Raw genomic sequence first — 20,756 nt, forward strand, 5'->3', positions numbered from 1 at the left:
CGCCGCTGGGGAGGGTGGGACACGGGGGCTGCTGTCAATGAAAGGGCTGGTGCTGCAATTATCTGCATGTCTTTAATAGATCATCATGATTGATAGATGATAGATTTCTGCTAGTGCTTCATTGCTTTTCAATTGTTGCTTCCTTCCGGTGTTTTCGTCTGTGAGTCACCTTTGAGTCCCTTTCAGGGAGAAGGCAGGATATAAATAAATATATAAAAACGAGGAGGAGGAGGAGGAAGGGGCTGCTGGCCTCTTCCCAGGGCAGCATTTAGGCAGGAGTGGGAGTCTGATCCGGGGGGAGGGAGGGAGCTGTTGTCCCCTACATTGCACAACTCTCACACGTGGCGACTGTCCCAGATCCTCAGGTTTTTGGCCACCGGCAAACGTGCAGCGGAGCTACGAAGGAAGCGATGCCCTCGGAGGCCACGGCCGAGTCTACAGCTCGTCTCTTGGTTCTGGGGAGCCTGGTGGGCTCGTTCGATTCTCCTGGGGTTCCTCGGGGGTCTGGGCAGCCTGGAAAGCCAGAGCCCAGCGTCACCGTGGGAACAGGGACAAACTCAATGTTCGGAGTGGGCATGAGGGGTTGCCGCTGAAACTCACCTTGGTGTCGTCCTGGGGAGGGACCTCACCCCCGTTCTCCAAGAACGCTGAGAAGGATTCCAGGTCTCTGGCGCTCCGGTACTCGATCATCTGGAGTGGAAAACGGGGTGTTGGCCTGGCTTTGCCCCACAAGCAGCTGCTGCCTCCCTTCTACCTCCTGGGGGAGCCTCCTTGCTCTACTGTCCCGGAGGACCTGGGCACATCCTGCGGCCACAGTCCCCCCCCCCCACACCACGGGGCAGCTGCATTACCTTCTTGTCCTGCCCTGCAGGGAAGTAGTAGAGCGTTGGGTAGGCTCGGATGGGGAGCCCTGCTACTTCGTTGGCCGTGGCGTCCATCTCGGCGATGAGGACGTCCTCGCGGTCTTTATATTTCTCGCCCAGCTCTGCCCAGGCGGGCGCCATCGCCTTGGAGTGGGGACACCAGGGGGCATCTGTGGAAGTGGAAGAGAAGGGATGGAGTTAGGAAGACGCAAGTCTGTTTTCTCGTCAGGCCGGTTCACCAACTGCATCCCTCTCTGGAGAAAGCTGACCTGGTTTCAGTTGTGCAGGCTGCGTCCCTCTTAACACCTCGCTGTGGGGCTGCCTTTAAAAATGACCCCACAACTGGCACAGAGGATGTAATGGGTGTTTGCACTGATCTGGTACCAACTGCACTGGCTGCCGGTTGCTTTCTGCTCCCATATTCAGGCCCTGGTTTTAACTGTTAAAGCCCTACATAGTTTGAGACCCCTTGCCCCACTGTAAGCCTGCCGGGACTTTAAGTTCAGCTTCAAAGCCCCCACTTCGTTGTGGCCTGTTATGGCCTATTGGATTGATGGGTAATAATAATAATAATAATAATAATAATAATAATAATAATAATAATAATAATAATAATAATAATTTATTTATACCCCGTCCATCTGGCTGAGTTTCCCCAGCCGCTCTGAGCAGCTCGCAATCGATTGTTAAAAATGGGAAACAGGACCTTCTCAGTGGTGGGCCCAGCCTTTCGGGATTTCCTCCTCAGGGAATTCTGGCCCCATTGAGCATTCTGGCCCCATTTCAAAGTATCCTGAAGACTTTATAAATTCCAGACTCTTTGGCTGATACACATTTGTTATCACACTGGTAAATTATTTCTATGCAGTTTTTGTAATAAATGTTTTCTGAACCGCTTGGAAAGGGCTGGGCTCTGAAAGTCTGCAAAGCAAGCAAGTTCTCTCAGCAGCAATTTCCCTGGAGACAGCTCAGCCAGTAGAGCGCGAGACTCTGAATCTCAGGCTCCTGGGTTTGAGTCCCACACCAGGCAAGAAGATTCCTGCAGTTCTGTCTATGTATATATCCTTGAGCTCTGTATATGTCCCTGAAAAGTCTGGGACAAGCCTGTTTCTGCCAAGTGGGGATGAGAGGGGGAAACCCCCAAGGAGGGCTGCCCTCCCAGTAAGTTTCCAGAGGATGCCAGGAGGGAAGGCGGACGAGCCCCAGAGGCAGCCCCAGAGGTTCCTCCTCCCCAGTCCCAAAGTGCCACTTACAGAACTTCACAAAGACGCTCTTGCTCTCGTCAAACGCCACTTGATCAAAGTTTCTGCCAACCAGGGTCTTGACTGGCGCCTTATCCCAGTCCTCTGCAATCTCCTCGCTCATCAGGTACGGCTGGAAAGATGAAGCAACGCTTAGTGCTGTGGGTCGGTGGAGTGGTGATAGACTTGTTTTTTATTTTTATTTTATTTTATTTATGATTTGCAGTTTTATACATTTCAATAATTTTACAATCATTTTAACATTTCAAAACTTGACTTTCTTCCCCCTCTTTGTGTAGTTCCTTAAATTTATTTTTGATATTCTCTGCACATCCAAATTAATTTGCTCATTCGTCCATCTACTTTAAATTCATGCTCTTATAAAACTTCAGCTTATTACAATGATCCTCCCAATGTTCTTATCTGTTTACAGTTTGTTTGTAAATATCCAATAAACCGTTTCCATTCTTTTATAAAAAGTTTGCTATCTTGATTTCTTATTTTTCCGGTAAGTTTCGCCATTTCTGCATATTCCATAAGTTTTTATATCCATTCTTCTTTTGCTGGGACTTCTGCTTCTTTTCATTTTGGGGCAAGTAACATTCTTGCTACTGTAATCGCATACATGAATAAATTTCTGTACAGTTTGAGTAGTTCTCTCCCTATAATTCCCTAAAGGAAAGCTTCTGGGTTTGCTTTTACAAACATTATTTTAAACATCTTTTCCAATTCATTATATATCATTTCCCAGTAAGCTTTAACCTTACTATGAGACCAGGAGTGGTGAGAGACTTCAGGCCTATGGGTCTCCCCCATAGGAAGGCAGCCTCCTCCACTCTGCAGTTTTGGCCCCTTCCCTACTGCTGGGGGGAGAGGGGACCTGGCAGAGGCTGCGGCCACTGCCCCACCAGCAGCTCACCTGTAGGGCAGAGCTCCTTCCCATCTGGGGTGAGGGATGGTGGCTGTTAGAATTCCTGCTCCGTGATTGCAGTCATGGGATTTTTGTGTATCACATGACGGTATATGTTTTGATTCCACAGTGTGGGAAGTGACGGAGACAGGATGTTTGTGTTACTGTGTTCCGTGAACTGGGACTGTTGTCCTTTGTTCTTTCTCTCTTTGCTGTCTGATGCTAGAGAGAGAGGGAGCCATTTTGCAGTGCTCCGTGTGTGTTTATATGTAAATAAAGTAGATTAGCCAAAATGCTGAGTTGCTGAGGTCTGTCACGCACGTTGCGCAACCTCTGCTGATCCCTAAGTGTGCTGGTGTCAGTTGGCATCGGTCACTGTGATGTTCGGGCTGAAGAAAGCTTATGAAGCTCCCGAATGATCGACCAGGAGGGAGAGAACATGCCAGTCAGGCATGTGTCTCTGCCAGGGTCCTACTCGAGTGTAGGACGAGCTCCTGACAGTGGCATCCCTGAAGAGACTTCAAAGAGACTCCAACCAGAGAAGAATGGCTTATAAAATGAATGGATTATGCTGAAATGGCAAAACTGATGGTAAAACTCAGAGGACGCAGCGATGAACTGTTTATGGAAAATGGGAGGCCTTTTTTTAAGATTACCTGCCAAAATATTTTAGAAAATAGGAAATTGCGTGCAGGATTTGAAATCTGAACAACAACAAGCAACATGCCGCCTAATAATATACTGACTGTTTTTATAACACTATACTGTTTCAAAATTCATAAACAGAAGACATACAATATGTGCATGGGGTCACAAACTAATAAGAATCAAATAAATGTTCCATGAACAGGAATGGTAGGAGTGTATTTGAAATATGTGAGGGAGAAAAAAATAATGGTCAGATGGAATTGGGGGGTTTAGTAATAAGTACAAATTCTGGTGCTGGAGGAGACTTGAGTCCCACGGACTGCAAGAAGATCAAACCTCTCCATTCTGAAGGAAATCAGCCCTGAGTGCTCACTGGAAGGACAGATCCTGAAGCTGAGGCTCCAAGACTTTGGCCACCTCGTGAGAAGAGAAGACTCCCTGGAAAAGACCCTGATGTTGGGAAAGATGGAGGGCACAAGGAGAAGGGGATGACAGAGGACGAGATGGTGGGACAGTGTTCTCAAAGCTACAAACATGAGTCTGACCCAACTGCGGGAGGCAGTGGAAGACAGGAGTGCCTGGCGTGCTCTGGTCCAGGGGGTCACGAGGAGTCGGACACGACTAAACGACTAAACAACAACTACAACAATAAATGCAGCAATTAAGGATAAAAAACATCAGCGCGGGGTGGGTGGGAAAGACAAAAAGAAACATGTAAGTGAATGATAAATTGTATGTGAAGTACATTTTTTTTAAAAAAAAACTAATAAAAAGGAATATAAAAAGAGTCCTTGTCCCTTTCTCCCCCCCCCCCCCACACCCAGCCTGACCATGCGGCTGCCCACCTGGACTTTGCCCTCCATCACCTCCTGGCAGAAGGCATGGATGGCAGGAGCCGTGAGGGATCTGTCTGCGACCAAGAGGTATTTCCTGTTGCTCTCGATGTTGATGAAGCGGATGGCGGGAGCCTCGTGGCTCTTGAGGCCAAAGAAGTGCAGGATCTGGGCTCCTTCCCCGTTGACGTCGGCCAGCACGAAAAGCACCTGCCCAGGGCATGCGTAGAGGGGCAGAGATGAGTCTAGTCCAACCCCTGGCAGGGCAGGAATATGCTCCCTGGGACTCACCTCCCAGAAGCAGAAAACACGGCACCCACACAAACCCCACCCCCTCCCTGCAGGGGACCACCCCGCAAAGCCACGGGGGGCTCACCTTTCCCCGGAAGGCAGGGGCAGCATCTCGGTAGCTGCTGAGGAGCTCCAGCTGAGCGTCCTGCGTCTTGTTGATGAAGAGCAGCAGGTGGTTTGGGATCTTTGCCCCAAATATCCTGGAGGAATTCTAAGGGAAAGAGACAGGCGGGTGTATATCAGGTGGGATTGCTAGGAGGAATTATACCAAATATGGAGCAAGCCATCTGTGTCAGCAATGAAAGCCTTGCGTTGACTGGGTTTAAGCCATTTTGATATGATTTTTGATCAATCCACACCTCTGCATCCCTGTCCTATTTCTCTTGCTTGACAAGTCACGTACACAGCCCAGTTACCAGTTGCTTCGCCAGGCATCCTAGGCCATGAAACATAGTAGGCAGTTCTTTGATGTGCCCTTCCTTGATTTTGTTCATCTCAGGACCAAGAAATAGTTTTTCACATGAAGGTGATAAAGATCCCCATCACCCTTGCCATCCTTCCTATCATGTTTATTGCTGTTTATGACCTCCGGGGTTGCTGAATGCATCCCTCCTTTTTTGTTCTGTTTTATTTACCCCAGAAGTATGCATGCTTAATTAGTTTTTGTAGTTTAACTTTGTCCCACGTGGGGTTTTTGAAATGCTCAGAGGAAATCTGATTGGTTCTTAAGTACACTGTGTAAAAAGTTCTTTTGTGAATAAAACGACCTGGGCCGAGGGGTGGACAGGAATTATTATTATACGCACCCCTCCCAACTCTAGAATCATAGAGTTGGAATAGAGTACAAGGGCCATCGAGTCCAACCCCCTGCCAAGCAGGAAACACCATCAGAGCACTCCTGACATATGGTTGTCAAGCCTCTGCTTAAAGACCTCCAAAGTAGGAGACTCCACCACACTCCTTGGCAGCAAATTCCACTGTCGAACAGCTCTTACTGTCAGGAAGTTCTTCCTAATGTTTAGGTGGAATCTTCTTTCTTGTAGTTTGGATCCATTGCTCCGCGTCCGCTTCTCTGGAGCAGCAGAAAACAACCTTTCTCCCTCCTCTATGTGACATCCTTTTATATATTTGAACATGGCTATCATATCACCCCTTAACCTCCTCTTCTCCAGGCTAAACATGCCCAGCTCCCTTAGCTGTTCCTCATAAGGCATCGTTTCCAGGCCTTTGACCATTTTGGTTGGCCCTTGTGCTCTATTTGGATCAGATTCCCCGGAGCCTGACATGCAGTGGCTCCTCTCCCTCTGGAGGTGCTGAGCTGTGGCAGGGCTTTGTTTGCTAGAAGGGGAGGTCACGAGTTGGAAGGCCCTCCCCCCCCCCCCGGTCATCTGGGCCAACCCCCTGCAATGCTGGAAAATCCCTAAAAGGGACAAGCAACTCTGGCAAGAAAGAGCCAAGAGGAGCTGGGCTCTGGCTGGCAGCCAGGAGGAAGAAGGGTCTGAGGAACCGCAGAGCTTCCTCTCACCTGGCTTGTATACTCCATCACCAGCTCCAGGCTCTGCACCAGGATGAATTGTGCCAGCTCCGCCCCATCCAGGCCCAGCTCTTCATCCACCAGGAAGTCTTCCCGGGACTCATCGTGCTGCAAAAGAATGAATGAATGGATTAATGAATGAATGAATCTTTCCTTTCATCAGCCACCAGCCATAACAATAAAGCAAACAAAATTGTGGTATACAGAGGATAAAGGTAAAAAGTCAATTATGTAAAAAACATTTTGGGGGGTTTGGGTCAATGGTCAAATAAGGGATCTTATTCTAATTGCCCCGGCGAAAAACCTTGCCACCTTTGCTGTCACCTGCTCATCTTGATCTGCCAAGAGAAAGGACACTGTAGCAGTGGCTGGGCAACCCAGAATGGACAATAATAGAAGGATGATAGCCCAGCTACTCACACTGGGTTTTAGAAAAGTGAACAACTTAATTAGGCAGTGCTTAAAATGATATTGAGCAACAGAACAATCTGGCCACAATAAGGAAATTTTGGGCATGGTATGACTATTTTCCACCCAGTCGTCTTGACTCTCTGGCACCCTGTTTGCATAACTTAGTAATTCCAAAATATAGACACACTTATACTCTTGCAAGATTGAATATACTGCCTTCAGCTGTACTTGAGGGATGTTTCCAAAAAAATCCACTCAAGAAACGGTTATGTGACAGAGTCTGTCTGGGCAGATCCAGGGAGCACCATCTAAATCTCAGCAGCTGCACCAGTCACAGAAAGAAACGCCTCCCCTCTAAATGCCCCCCCCTGTCTTTTAACCAACCCTGCTAAGCTCCTGGAAGTGCCCGCCTGGCCCAGCTCTCACCTTCCGGAAGAGAGAGACGGTGCCAGGGTGGGTCACGTTGAACTTCTCAAAGAGCTCCGAGCAGTTGGTGAGTGCGAAGGCAACGTCCGGAGCATCGCTGGCCACATCGTAGAAGAGGCGCACGTCTTCATCCTGCAGGTCCTGCAAGGAACGTGTGGCGGCTGAGCCGGGCACAGGATGCCAGGAGCAGCACACAAAGGATATCCGAGGCCTGCGCTCCGTTTGTGGAGAGGAAAGATAGTCTCGTTCTGGGAGACCTGCTTCCCCCGGCAGGGCCTTGGGTGCGGGGAAGCTGCCCTAAGACAGCAACTCCCTGGGGGTTCCCCAGCCTGTCAGTTGGGGCCCAAATGTCCCCTGGAATGTGCCAGAGGCTGACCCTCACATTTCCTCCCTTTCCCAGCTGCAGGGAACGGGCAGCAGGCTGCACCACCAGGAAACAGCAGCTCAGGGGTAGCAGCTTGGCAGAGGCGCAAGCGGGGCACTCACAGAGAAGAATCCGACCACCGCCACCACGTTGGCATCCAGGAACGCAGCCGCCTGGCTGGCATTCTCCAGCAGCACCGCACTGGGCCCAGCTTTCCGTTTCAGCCACTTCACGATTCCCTCTGCGTCTCGCTGGCCTGGCAAACGGGCGGCAAAAGTGTGAGTTGTGGGGCAGCACCACCTGCTTGACCAGGCACTGCCTTAAGAAGGGAGAGTGGCGAATGGCACCACCCCTCTCGCAGGGGCGCATGGCGGCTGAGGTTCAGGTGAGAATAAGCCCCTGGTGTGCTGCAAATGCAATCCCGGGAAATCTAGACGAGGAGCTGCAAGCGAAGAGCTCTTCTTGCTCCCTCTGAGGTGAAGCCCTCATGTCAGGGAATGGTCTGGATCTGAAGATTGGGGAATGCAGTCGCAGGCAGATCAGCTCCTCTCAAGAGGAAGGGGAATATTCCCCCCCCCCACCAAACCTCCAGCATTTCCAGAAGCAGAGAGAGAGAGGCAGAAACAAACGTAGAAGCTGAACAGGTTAGGGAGGAGTTACCCAGCTATGAGACAATGACAAGCGATCCGGAAGGGAGCGGGCAGCTGGAAGATACATCAGTTGAAAGTGGGGGAGAGACCCCCCCTCCCCTTGGACTCAGAGGTCTGAACGTATCGGAGAACAAAGGAGACTGAGAGGGGGAGGGACTTCCCGTTGGCGCACTCCTTGGAAGTCAGATTCAGAATATGCAGCTGATCTCCTTGTCTGTATGTGCAACACGATGTTGTAATAAAGGACTATCAATCTATCAACCGCTCATTAATTCTTCTCTGTGAGGTACTGGAGGAAGAGGGGAACTCCCTCGCTTGACACCTCATGCCCAAAGAGCCACAGGACAAGAACCAAGGGAGACCCCGGCTGCTGCTGGATCAGGCCCATCGAGTCCAGCATCTTGTTCTCAAAGGGGCCAGCCGGATGCCCCCAAAGGGACCCAAGGGCCGCACCAATGGGTATTCAGAGCCACCCTGCCTCTGACAGGGGAGGTCCAGGGCGGCTGAGAACGCCCCGCAAAACCACTGCCTCTTCTGACCTGTGAAGTCCGCTGGGTGAGTGCGGTTGCCGTCTCTGAACAGCTTGAGGACGGGGAAGCCGCTGACTCCGAACTCTGCGCTCAGCTCCTTCTCCTGCTCCCCGTCCACCTTGGCCAGGCGCAGCGCAGAGCCCTCCTCCTCCAGCAGGGCGGCGGCCTTGGCGTACTCCGGGGCCAGGGCCTGGCAGTGACTGCTCCAGGGGGCATCTGGGAGGGAAAAGGAGGAGGGCTGAAGCGTCAACCCCACAGGCAACCAAGAGCAGTGCGGAGGTGTGTAAGGACATCTGAGGATCGGGTCCGGCACCCTGTTCTCACAGCCAGAAGCCCCCCAGGGAAGCCCACCAGCAAGACCGGGGTGGGAGAGCGTCTCTTCCCTCCTCCGCTTTCCAGCAACTGGCCTTGGGAAGCGTTTGCTGTCTCTGAGTGTGGGGCCAGAGCAACCCCATTGTGGTGGTGATGGGGGGGGGTACATGCACACCAGTGGGTCTCAGGAGCCACAGGCACAGCAGGAGGTTGTGGTTCTGTAGGCTGCCCTCCCTTCTTCCCCGTGGGCCGGGCTTTGTGGGCCTGGCATGCCACGTTTGCTCTCCCAATAGGCTGCTGATAGCCGTGTTTGCTTAATCTCATCTCCTTCATCCCTTTTTCGCCTTCCAGCGCATAGAACAGGTTTGCTCCAACAGAAGCAGCTCTGTGGTGCCACAGGAGGACACGGCTGGGGTGGGGTGGGGGGCTGGAAGGTGAGGCGGGAGCTACAAGAAGGGTAATAATAATATAATGATAAAAAAAAATTATACCCTGCCCTCCCCAGCCAGGGCCAGGCTCAGGATGGCTAACACCAAATATAAATTACAACAAAACGTAATGGGGGGAAAGTTAATTAAAATACTGCTTAAAATGCAGCCTCATCTTAGTAGCAGCCCATAAATCAAGACCATAAAGGGAGGAAACATCAGATATTCAACCATGCTGGTCCTACATGGGCAAGCAAAAAAGCCAAGGGGAAAATTACTGTATTTTTTGCTCTATGAGACTCACTTTTTCCCTCCTAAAAAGTAAGGGGAAATGTGTGCGCGAATGCAGGCTGAGCAGCTATCCCAGAAGCCAGAACAGCAAGAGGGAGCACTGCTTTCACTGCGCAGCGATCCCTCTTGCTGTTCTGGCTTCTGAGATTCAGAATATTTTTTTTGTTTTCCTCCTCCAAAAACTAGGTGCGTCTTGTGGTCTGGTGCGTCTTATAGAGCGAAAAATACGGTATATACCAAATCCCATATAAGGGGTCAGAGTGAGTCTAAGCCTGAAGGCCAGGCGGAACAGCTCCGTCTTGCAGGCCCTGCGGAAAGATGTCAAATCCCGCAGGGCCCTGGTCTCTTGGGACAGAGTGTTCCATCAAGTCGGGGCCAGTGCTGAAAAGGCCCTGGCCCTAGTTGAGAGGGTACCCTTGCTGGAGGGGATGTCCCTTAACAGGGTCCGCTGTGCCCACTCCGCTAAGCAACCAAGCAGCTGCCCTAGTTTGCCCCATCTGCCCCCTCCCAGCACCTGCTGCTTTTTGCCTGGGGGTGCAAGCAAGGGGTGTCGCTGGTGGTGCCCCGTTCAAGCTCTCCCCTCTGCAGCAGCTGCTACTCACAGAACTCCACCAGGAGCAGCTTGTGCTTCCGCAGGGCTTGGGCAAAGTTGTTCTGGTTGAGCACCAAGACCCCCTGGTCCTCCTCTTCCTCCTCTTCCTCTGCCTGGTTCCTGCTCTCCTGGGCCCCCAAACGCTGCACTAAGGCCACCGCCAGCCCCAGTGCCAGCAGGAGTCTCGGAAGGCAGCCCATAGCGGCCTGGAGGAGAGACAGAGGCAGAGTGCCGGAGCCAGGAGATGCCAGGCAGGGAAGGGGGCAGATAAAGCTCCCGGGGCAAGCCTTTCCGTGACGTGGAGCCAGAGCTTGCCCCACGTGGCCCTTCCCCACTGGCTGCCCGATAAGAGCTGCTGGGGAGGGGGTGCTGAACCCAAGGCAAACGGCTCTGGAAGCTCTGCAAACACCATCTTGGAAGTCAAGATAACCCCACAATCAATAGTAGCAATGAGCGCATTAATACTCACTTGCTTTGATGTGAGCTAGTTGGCCGACTGCATCAGTGCTTTTTTCTGGGGGTATTCAAGGGGACACAGCGCTGGTAGAAAAGCACGGCTTGCCTGGCACCCAGTCTCCAAGCAGGGCGAGATTGCAGGGGTTCCAGGACTGGGTTCTCTTGGAATGAGGGACAGCAGAGACTGTGGTGTTTTTAGGATCTGTGGTTTATTTACACATCTACAGCCTGAACCAAAGATGGAGGATCTCATAGCATTGACACCCCAAAAGGCCTTTCTTCTGTGACAGCCTTGGAATCGCCCATCAATCAAGCATGGCGCTGTCTCTCTGGCTTCTCAGCCTGCAGTCTCCACTCAGCTCAGATCTCACCCAGCCAGGCTGGCCATCGTCCTTCCACAGCCCAGCCAGGCGAGGCACCTGCAGTTAGTCATTGCCCTGGCAATCCAGCTCCTTCATTTCGGACGCTGATGGTCCTTGGTGTGAATTTCCCGGACATACCCAGAATACTGCAGTGGGAAGCAGCATTCAGGAAAATGTCCAGGAAAATCCAGGTGTGTGGCAAGCCATGATTTTGCCCAAAATTATCAACAACTTTGGGCAAAAAGAAAAGAAAAGCTGAACAACTTTTGTTTCAGGATTTTCACGTTTTGAAATCTGGCAGCCCTAGTCCCTTGGCCAACACCTATTTAGTTGGTCTCTAAGGTGCTACTGGACAATTTTTATTTATTTATGTTGACTGGGCAAAGAGATGCTGATGAGGTGCTTAAATGGCAGGCCATTCACTTGCAACTGCCCAGTTAGCCATGGCTTCTCCCATCAGCCATTAACCCTTCCTGGGCTCAGGACTCCAAGTGTCAGAAGGGACTCCAGGCACCCTGCAGACTGACCCAAATCACAACATTATTAATGATGTTTTTTAACTGCTGTAACACCCCCCCCCCACAATCCCTGGGACTTTAGAGTGAAGGGGGGGGGGAATAATAATAACAACAATAATAAGAAATAGCAGGCCATCTAGAGAATGTCTCTCCCTGGCCAGACCTCCTGGCCTGCGGCTGTGCTCAGCAACCCAGAGGGGGGCTCCCAGGGGGTGTTGGCCAGACCCAAGCAGGAGCAGCGGCCGCACATGGGGGTCTTGTGTGGGCTCCTGCCCAGCTTCCCCTTGCTCTTCCTCACTTGGTCCTGGCCGGACGCAGCGCCATTCCATGGAATGCCCGCCCTCCTCCAGCCATTGTTTGAATTCCACCCCAACGACTGCTGCCCACGCAGAGTGGTACTGCCATGGGGCTCAGCGGTGAGGCAGGCTTGTGGGGGGGGTGTGTGTGTTGGAAATGGGAATCTTGGCACAGAGTGGGGGGCTTATTCTCTGGGCGGGGGGAGCAAAGGAAACTGAGGAACATAGTGAGTGCCCTCCAATAAGTGTGTGTTTCTCAAGCGCTCACCCCCCAATGTAGGAGCCAACTCCTATTGGCTGAAGTCCCTTTGGCCTCCCCAATAACATATTTGAGGGGGCCAGACCCCTCCCCAAAGTTGATTGCCATTCAAATAGTGCACATGCACTGCTTCTTGTGATTGATTATATGGGATGGGGCTCATCCCCACCCCCATATTTTATTCAACTTTGCCACCCAGCCAGCATCAAGCTAACTGCATGTTGTATTAACCTTTCCCCCACAGAGAGTAGAGGTTTGGGGCCTGGCGAAGCCCCCTCTGAAAGACAGGTAAGGAATGCTTCTGGGCAGAGACCCCCTTGGGGTGCTTGCTGACGTCCCTGATGGGGGGACTGGCTTCTTTCCTCCCTCCCTCCCTGCAAGAGGAGAGCCTCCATCTCCCTGACCCTTGGCCGTCTGCTCCATTGCCCAGCAAAGCAGATTCTCCAGGTCTCTGGCCTTGACCCTCTGTGAGGAGGAGGAGAAGGGGGTCCCGCAGACTCCCTTGGGCTGGGCCCAGGATGACCCGTTTGTGGGGAGGGCCAGGGCAGGGGGGCAGAGGCTGCTTGGAGGCCAGTTGCTTCCTGCCTGCAGGTGGACGAGGAGGATGAGGCGGTGGCCGCAGACCCCCTTTTGCACAGGGAGGCCAGGAAAGGCCACTGTGACACAGCCCGCCAGCTCCTTGCCCAGGACCCAGAGGCCCTCAACAGCCAGGTAGGCCAGCCAGCGGCTGGAGAGGATGAGGTGGAGGGCCCCCCTGCCCCACAGGCTGTGGTGGACCCCCTTCCCTTGGTGGGAGGGCTGGGATGTGCCTGCGATGGGGGGAGATGACTCCTTGCCCCCCTCCAAGGCCCACCCCACAGCTGTTCTCTGGGCTTCCCCCTCACTCTCCAGGACGCCAGTGGCCGGACGCCCCTTTTCTGGGCCACGGAGTACAGACACGAGAGCCTGGTGGAGCTCCTGCTGGCCCACGGAGCAGACCCAGCCGTGCGGGATCACGTGAGGAATTCGCCCTCCGATTGCACTGCAAGGCTGGATCCCGGGGGGGGGGGGGAATGAATTGGGGTGGGGGTAGTCACTCCCTATTGCCCACCCAGACAGAAGACCAGTTGGGAGCAGTGATGGACCTACAATTTGGGGACCCTGAAGCTTAAACTGTTATGGAGGCCCCTTTGCAACCAGAAGGTCTGTTAGAAAGGGGGGGGGGGCACAGCAGAGCAGCCAACTTTTCCCTTCCTTCCTTCCTTACAACATCTGTGATACTTGCTCTCTTTTTTATATATAAATATTATTAATTTTCAACATATTATTTTCAACAATAATTAAACATATTTTGAACATCTTATACATTTTATTTTTTTTGGACTTCAATCAATCTCATCTGAAAATTTTCCAATCTAATCACTAAATATACATTTCTCACTTCTACAATTACTTTTAACTAACATCACTATTCTTTCTCTAATTTGCAATGCTTCATACATTTCTCCTTACAAAACTTCTTGTGGATCTACTAGCGTACTTTGTTGATTACAGTTGCTCTTCAAATAAATCGTATATTTCTTCCCATCTGCTGTAAATCTCTGGTCCCGCAGGTTTTGAATCCTGCCTGTCATTTTGTCCAATTCCGCGTAGTCCATTAATTTTGTTTGCCATTCTTCTTTCTTCGGAACTGTGCTACTTACTATGAAACTTTGTGCTGGTTGATATATGCACAACAAAAAATTAATCAGTTTGAGTCAAAGCAATTGGCCTCCATCGTGTGGCTCAAATGGGGTGCCCCAAATAAAGCCATGTGGACCAAAGTGGCTTCTGGGTCCCCTCCGGCCCAGAAGCTGAAGCTTCGTTCTTTTCTTAGTAGATTTGCCCCGGTTGGTGGGAAGAGGGCAGAGCTGAGTGGGGAATCTCCAAAGTGGGCTGGGCTGCCAGTGGGGACAAGCAGCTCTCACAGGCACACGTTCCCTGCTGGCATACTGCCACGCGATGCCACGGCACTGGCAGGGGTGGAGGAAGGGGTGGGGGTGGGCCGCCCCTGGCGTCACCACTGAGGGGGGTGACAAAAGGCCGGGTGGCATTCACCCAAATGGTCCGGCCGCCGCCTCTCCCTCAGCTGTAGGGCGGCTAAGTGGGAGGAGGCAGGCAGACTCCTCAGAGGCCCCACGGAGTGTACTGCCCCGGCTGGCCCCTCCCCACGGGCAGCTGGCCCCACCCCTGGGCACATGGCACACGCGCCACCCCAGTCGCCTGATCGGCCTGCTCTGCCCCTGGGCACTGGAGGGGGTGGGTTCTGCCAGCCAGCAAAGAAGCTGGGGGCACCTTGTGGGGCTGACCAAGGAGAGGCTGTGTATGACTGTGCGTTGCAACCAGAGGCAGGCAGGGAGGCTGCAAGGGAAGTCTGCTGCTCACTTGTGCCAGGCGCAGGTCCTCCTGCCTAGGTCTCAAGGATCCTGGGGGCCTGGGGTCCCCAGACTGCTCCCCTGTGGAGAGAGGCAGCAAACCTTGCAGAGTCACACAACCCCTCGAGGGTGGCCTGGGAGGTGCTTGGCTTGGGCCCCCCCCCCCAGCTCAGCTCACCCCATTCTCTCTGCTGCCCACCCCCCTTCCCTCCTTAGGAAGGGAACCTCTCTCTGCACTGGGCGGTGTATGTCGGCAGCCCCTCCATCGCCAGAATGCTGCTGGATGCCGGCTCCGATGTGGATGCGCTGAATGGCCAAGGCGACTCTCCCCTGCACCTGGCGGCCCAGGAGAGGCGCTACGAATGTCTCGTGTGAGTGAGGGTCTCCCCTGCCCATGTGGGAATGTTGTGGACGGTAGGAGAGGATATATAGATTAAATATTATCCTTCCTCACTCATGCTAGTACATTCCCCTGAATACTGCAGGAAGTTTGTAGATTCATTAGAATCTCTTGAGTTAAGCAATCCAGTCTGGCTTGTCCAGATTGGGTTTGTTCTTGCTAAATTCCCCTTTAATTCCCTCTTAAAAAGAATAAAGGCACAACAGTCTTCTCTGAAAAGTAACAAGGAGTTTACTTACATTCAGCTCACAGTATGATCCTGAAGGCAGGCTTTGGCTTGTAGTTACAGAAGAGAGTGTGAGTTTATCCTCTATGGGGATTGAGCCCATGCGCTGCTGGCTGAGAGCCAGCAGACAGCAAAAGACATCAAGAGAGCAGCGTCAAGAGAAGCGTCAAGAGAAAGATGGCTGCATGACCAGCTCTTTTATGGGGTCTCCCGGGGTCACACTCACCTACCTGGTCACACGCAGGGTAAGGCTGCTCCAGACAGGTGTGACAGGAAGTCCTGGCCCTGGAGTAACACCCCCTTGCGTGTCCACTCTGGTCAAACAGGAAGTGTATTTGACTGCTACATCCCACAGCCCAGTGGCCCCAGCCAGGCCCAGAGCTTGGCTGCAAAGCAGCCATTGCCCAGAAGCTCCCTTGTGCCCTTAGCAAGGAGATGAGAGGTCAGCACCCGCCTCTCTCTTGGCCTGGCTGTGCAGGGTGGCATATTCAAAGAGCAGTAGAGGCCAGACGCTCACTCTTTGCTGGGCTGGCACATGAGAGGCGCTGAAGCTCTAGTCTGCCAGAGGGGACTCTGCAGTGAACTCACAAACCTGAGGAAGGAAGGATAATATCTAGCAAATACCATATTGACCCGAATATAAGCCGCACATCTAAAATTCAAGGGGGGGGGGAGAGAGAGAGAGAAAAAGACAATACCCAAATATAAGCCGCTCCCTTAAAATTCCGCAGGCATTCACACCCATAAATGGCAAATGTAGAATAAAATCCTGTGGGTACTAGAGAGGACCCCCAAGTGGGTTAAACACCTGTTCATAGCACTGTAAATGCAAATAAAAAAACAATACTGCACTGTAAAATATGGGGAAAGCTATGAATGACATTAGAATTGATTGCACAACAGTCTCAACCTTGTAAATCAGCAAGAAAACATTTTGACCGTATCTGTGTTTCAGCAGCGATATAGTAAAAGTCAATTTTTGTTAGGTCGCGAATTTAAGCTGCACTTTTAACTTTTCACGGTGGGAATTTGGCCAAAAGAAAGTGCAGCTTATATTCAGGCCAATACTGTATATCCTCTCCCAGCATCTATTCTCACCCCAACAGAGAGCAGTGGAGGAGCACAGGGGCCGGCAGGCGGTCTCCTAGCCCCTCTGAGCCAGATGGGAAGGATGTGGGGGTCAACCTAGCCGACCCCCAGGGAGTCAGGAGTTGCAACGGGAGAGGAGGGAGGTCTGGGGGGAAGCCTGGCTAGAGGAGAAGGCAGCAGGAAGCTTCCACTGGGAGGGGGGCGTTGTGTGGATGGAGAGCAAAGGAAACCGCCCCCCCCAGGTTCTCCCCGGGGCTCCTGTCTGGGTAGGTGGGGCTGCCACAGCCCTTCTTAGTCCTTCCTTGGTGCTCCAGCTTCTGACTGGAGGACCTGGGGGCTCCCCCCCCCAAGGGTGCTCAGCTGCCCCTCTTTGCGTCCCACAGCTTGCTTCTTGCTCACGGCGCCAAAGTCTCCCTGAAGAACAGAGCCGGCCGAGTGGCTCTGCAGTGCTGCAAGCTCAGCTCCCCTTCCTGGCGCGCCCTGGAGGCCGCCTCTGCGCGGCCCCCCCACCCGACGGAGAGGCTCCTCTGCAGGTGAGCGGCACCCGGGGGCGGCTGGGCTAAGGCGGGACCCCCGCCCTCCGCCCGGGCTGCAGCTGTGGCTCAACGGCCGCCCCTGCCTGTCGTCCCCAGAGACATCTCCCGGGGCTTGGAGCAAGTCCCCATCCCTTGCGTCAACGGGGTGGACGAGGAGCCGGTCCCCGGAGCCTTCCTCTACGTCACGCAGAACTTTGTGTCGGACTCTGCGGTGCTTCCAGCAACGGGCTGGGGCAGAAGTCAGGTGAGAGGCATTGCCCACCCGCTCCTCTTCCGTGCTCCAGGGCGAGTCGGAGGGGCTGAAGTCGCTGGGCGGGCAGGGAAGCCCCACCATCCATCCAGACGCCCCACAACTCTGCGGCGTCTTCTGAGCAGCCCTCCAAACCAGACATTTCCCAGGGCTGCGTTTCGACCATTCAGGCCTCCTTGCGCTCTTTGAAGGCATCCTCTGCCAACCTGGCGCCCCCCCCCAAACCCAACAAATAGCATGTTTTGGACGACCCGGGGCAGACCAGGGTCTGTCCTCAGAACCCCCCGGAGGGCGCCAGGTTGTCGAATGGTGCAGAGAAGTGATGCTGCTCCTCTTGGCGTTGTTTCCGGCACCGGGAGCCTTGAGGATACCCTGACCAGGTGGCTTGAGAGGGAGGGTCTGGCGGGCCTCTGCCAGGGCTGGCTCCCTGTAGAGGACCGCCAAAGCAAAATAGTAATAAAAATGAATAATAATAATAATTAATTAGGCGTCTGCCAAGCTGTGGCTGCAGAGTGCCCTCTGGGGGCCTTGTAGGGGCCTGAGCGTGACCCCCGAATCGCCTGACCGCCTTGCCTTCTTTCAGCACTGCGAGTGCGCCAGTTCCTGCTCTGCGCCCACCTGCCCCTGTGTCGAGCGCAGTCTGCGCTCCTGGTACACTCCGGTGAGAGCCGCTCCCGCCCTTCCTGGGGTCAGGGGGGGAGGTCAGCCGCAGTGGCGTAGCGTGGGGGGTGCAGGGGGGGGGCCCGGCCGCACCGGGCGCAACATCTGGGGGTTAGGGGGCGCAAATTACTTGCCTTGCCCCGGGTGCCGACAACCCACGCTACGCCACTGGTCAGCCGGAGCCACTGAGGGCCAGCCGGCCGTTTCTCTCCTCTTGTGGTCCAGGATGGCCGGCTGGCGCCAGAGGCGGCCGGCAGCACAGCCGAGGCGGGCCCCATCTACGAGTGCCACATGCTTTGCTCCTGCGCCAGCTCCTGCCCCAACCGGGTGGCGCAGAGGGGCCTCAGGTGAGCCCCCTTTCCCTGGGCCAGGGGCCTGCGGGCTCCCCGGTAAGTTTACCTACTTAATATATAGAGCAGCCCCATAGCAGAAGTACTTTAGGAAGGCAGTGGGGTGCAGTGGTGAGAGTGTCAGACAAAGACCTGGGAGATCAGAGTTCGAATCCGCACTCTGTCATGAAGCCCACTGGGTCAGTCACAGCCTCTTAGCCGACCTCACAGGGTCGTTGTAGGGATCAGCTGGGGGGGGGATGAACCATGGACTCCTTGGAGAAAAAGGGGGGAGACAAATGGAACAGATAAACTCTTCTGCTGACCTGCTTAAGGAAGCTGGAGGGGCCAGCCAGGTGGGCATGTCTGTCACCAACCTGGCGCCCGGAGATCTCCGTGTGGTCACAGTTGGCACCCACGCCAGCTGTGAAATGCGCTTGGTGCCTGGGGAATTTTGAAGGCTGGGTGGGAGCACCCACCAGCCTGGGTCAGATGCCTTGGCACCCTCTTCCTTTGCCCCCTGGCCAAATGGCACACGATGGTGTCAACGGCCTCTCCTTCTGAGGACGTTCTTAAGCAGAGCTTGGATGGCCGCCCATCAGGGGTGAATTGGTTTGGACTCCCGCATGGCAGGGGGTTGGACTAGATGACCCCTGGTGTCCCCCCAGCCTTGCCATTCTGTGATTCTACGAGCAGCCCCTTTCCAGATTCCTGCTTCCGTGAGGGGACCCTTTATTCGTTTCCATTAAGGAGACGGCGCTTTGCGCGTTCAAACGCTGCCACTTTCATAGGGGCAGAAATACTTGCCGCAGCCCTGCGAGAGAAGCAAAGGGGCGAATCGAAGCCCACCCCCCTCGCCACGTGGCTCTCCCTCCGTGCCAGCCCACCCAAGTCGCCCCCTTAGGAAAACAACCCCGCTTGCCACCCCGCCCTTGGGACTCTTGCTTGCCTGCTTCTCTCCTCGCCCCACAACCCCCCTCGCCCCTCTGGTGCCCGGTGGGGGTCCCGCTTTCCGCTGCCCGAGGTGGGCCCCAGCACCCTCTCATCCGCAGGACGCAGCTGCAGCTGTACCGGGTGCCAGGCAAGGGCTGGGCAGTGCGCACCATGCAGGAGGTGCCCCGAGGAGCCTTCCTTTGCCAGTAAGTCCCAGAGCGGGGGGGGGGGCGGGGGGAGAAGAGAGGGGCTGAGTCCAGGCAATTCCCCCCCCCAACTCCTCATGGCCCTTTCCTCCCCGCTAGGTACTTTGGGGAGCTGATTTCCAGCGCCGAGGCTGCCCAGCGAGAGGACGCCGCCTATTCCTTTGTGGTGGACACGCAGGTGACATTTCCGCCTCCCCTTGGGGGGTGGGAGGGGTTTGTGCCCCCTTCCTGGGGGTGGGGCACTGGAGCTCAGCGTTGCCCCCCTCTCCCCGCAGGCGGGCCCCGAGTGCTGCCTGGACGGGCGCTTCTACGGCAGCGTGGGCCGCTTCCTGAACCATTCGTGCCAGCCCAACCTGGTGGCTCTGCCGGTGGTCGTGGCGCACGAGATCCCCGGCATCGCCTTCTTCAGCGCCCGGGCCATCCAGGCGGGCGAAGAGCTGGCGTAGGTGGTGCTGCCGGAGAGAAAGGGGGCTGCCGTGGGGTGAAGGGGCCCCCACCTCCATGCCTGCCCCCTGGACTTCCAACCAGCCAGGAGGCGGGGGGCTTCTCGGACTCAGGTTTGCCCTTGCAAGACTCAGCCGGGAGGAGGCGCTGCTTGGAGCCAAGCCTCTTGGCTCTGCCCGTCATTGGCTCTGGCGCCACCTGCTGGTGGCCTCCCGGGGGCTTCAGCCACTCCCGAATGGGCGCCTGGCAACCGCCGGAGACGTGGCTCCGCTCCTGCTATCCCCCGCCCTTGAACAGAGCAGCACTTTGGCTGCAGCAGCTGGGGTGGCGAGAGCCGGTCTCGAAGCGTCCTCTGATCTCCTGCCGGATTGGGGGCGGCGGGAGGGGCCCAGTTTGCCCCCGTCTTCACTCGGCGGCGTTTCTGCCCCTCGCAGGTTCGACTACGGCGAGCGCTTCTGGGAGGCGAAGGGCCGCCGCTGGGCTTGCTTGTGCAAGTCGCCCGGCTGCAGATACCGGCCGTCGAGGGAAGGGCCAACGGCAGACGCCGCCGCCGGAGACCCCGGCCTGGGCACCTCCACGTCCTCCCCGCTCCGCGGCTTCTCGCGCAAGTCCGCGCGGAGCAGCCCGCTGAAGACGGCCCCGCGCCGCTCTGCGCGGCCCCGACGGCGCCCCCTGCGCTAGCCGCGCGGACCCCAGCCCCTGTCTGGATCCCTCCCAATAAAGAGCCGAAGCCAGCCGCTGTCTCGGGCCTGATTGCTGCGTCGGGGGCCGGGTTCCGCGGGGAGAAGTGGGCGAGGGAGCGGAGGCTTCTTCGAACGGAAGACTCTTGGAAGGAGCTTTCTGCAAAAGTGGCCCCGAAGTGCAAATGAGGGGCCGGGAAGAAGGGCGGCGACAACCCAAGGCGGGACCCCCTCTGCTCTTGTCCGCACCGTCCGGTCCACTCAGCGGTCCGGCCGAGGGAGCCCCCGCCTGGGCCAAAAGGAGGGAAGGGACTCGCCCGCCGAGCTGCTGCTTCTCGCCCCGCACCAGCCCCGTGCAAAACTGAAGGAGCCGGACCGGGCGCTTCCCCGGGTTG

General features: G+C 55.0%; 2 protein-coding genes across 7 annotated transcripts; one reads left to right on the forward strand and one right to left on the reverse strand.

Moving 5' to 3' along the window:
* Positions 1-53: 53 nt before the first annotated feature.
* Positions 54-11,907, reverse strand: PDIA2 (protein disulfide isomerase family A member 2). Of its 4 annotated transcripts, XM_081169162.1 has the most exons (12): positions 11,824-11,907; positions 10,335-10,530; positions 8,711-8,917; positions 7,644-7,777; positions 7,158-7,298; positions 6,312-6,428; positions 4,872-4,997; positions 4,508-4,705; positions 2,117-2,237; positions 852-1,033; positions 601-690; positions 54-513 (listed from the first exon to the last, which is right to left on the reverse strand). In XM_081169162.1, the coding sequence occupies exons 2-12, from the start codon at positions 10,522-10,524 to the stop codon at positions 436-438; spliced, it is 1,584 nt and encodes a 527-aa protein (XP_081025288.1). In that variant the 5' UTR covers positions 10,525-10,530; positions 11,824-11,907; the 3' UTR covers positions 54-435. The 4 variants fall into 4 exon arrangements, with proteins under 4 accessions (XP_081025288.1, XP_081025289.1, XP_081025291.1 ...); XM_081169163.1 differs by lacking the exon at positions 11,824-11,907 and having other exon boundaries at positions 54-179; XM_081169165.1 differs by lacking the exons at positions 601-690; positions 11,824-11,907 and having other exon boundaries at positions 54-179.
* An 82-nt stretch (positions 11,908-11,989) lies between these two features.
* On the forward strand, positions 11,990-20,417 carry LOC308572786 (histone-lysine N-methyltransferase EHMT2-like). 3 transcript variants are annotated; one of them, XM_081169160.1, is made up of 13 exons: positions 11,990-12,076; positions 12,460-12,503; positions 12,807-12,926; positions 13,107-13,211; positions 14,825-14,979; positions 16,707-16,856; positions 16,956-17,103; positions 17,693-17,770; positions 17,995-18,116; positions 19,151-19,237; positions 19,337-19,415; positions 19,513-19,679; positions 20,116-20,417. In XM_081169160.1, the coding sequence occupies exons 1-13, from the start codon at positions 12,064-12,066 to the stop codon at positions 20,360-20,362; spliced, it is 1,515 nt and encodes a 504-aa protein (XP_081025286.1). In that variant the 5' UTR covers positions 11,990-12,063; the 3' UTR covers positions 20,363-20,417. The 3 variants fall into 3 exon arrangements, with proteins under 3 accessions (XP_081025286.1, XP_081025285.1, XP_081025287.1); XM_081169159.1 differs by lacking the exon at positions 11,990-12,076 and adding an exon at positions 12,101-12,201; XM_081169161.1 differs by lacking the exons at positions 11,990-12,076; positions 19,151-19,237 and adding an exon at positions 12,101-12,201.
* The last annotated feature ends 339 nt before the right edge of the window (positions 20,418-20,756 follow it).

This window comes from Podarcis bocagei (assembly GCF_964188305.1).
Source record: "Podarcis bocagei genome assembly, chromosome: 14".
Lineage (NCBI taxonomy): Eukaryota > Metazoa > Chordata > Lepidosauria > Squamata > Lacertidae > Podarcis > Podarcis bocagei.

Coding starts and splice junctions, on each gene's coding strand:
- LOC308572786 (XM_081169159.1), top strand. CDS start 12,114: ATGGGAATCTTGGCACAGAGTGGGGGGCTTATTCTCTGGGCGGGGGGA. Junction 16,857..16,955: donor ACGGAGAGGCTCCTCTGCAG/GTGAGCGGCACC, acceptor TGTCGTCCCCAG/AGACATCTCCCGGGGCTTGG. Junction 17,104..17,692: donor CGGGCTGGGGCAGAAGTCAG/GTGAGAGGCATT, acceptor GCCTTCTTTCAG/CACTGCGAGTGCGCCAGTTC.
- PDIA2 (XM_081169162.1), bottom strand. CDS start 10,524: ATGGGCTGCCTTCCGAGACTCCTGCTGGCACTGGGGCTGGCGGTGGCC. Junction 7,778..8,710: donor TCACCCAGCGGACTTCACAG/GTCAGAAGAGGC, acceptor CCCGTTTGCCAG/GCCAGCGAGACGCAGAGGGA. Junction 4,998..6,311: donor TGATGGAGTATACAAGCCAG/GTGAGAGGAAGC, acceptor TCTTTCCCTTAG/AATTCCTCCAGGATATTTGG.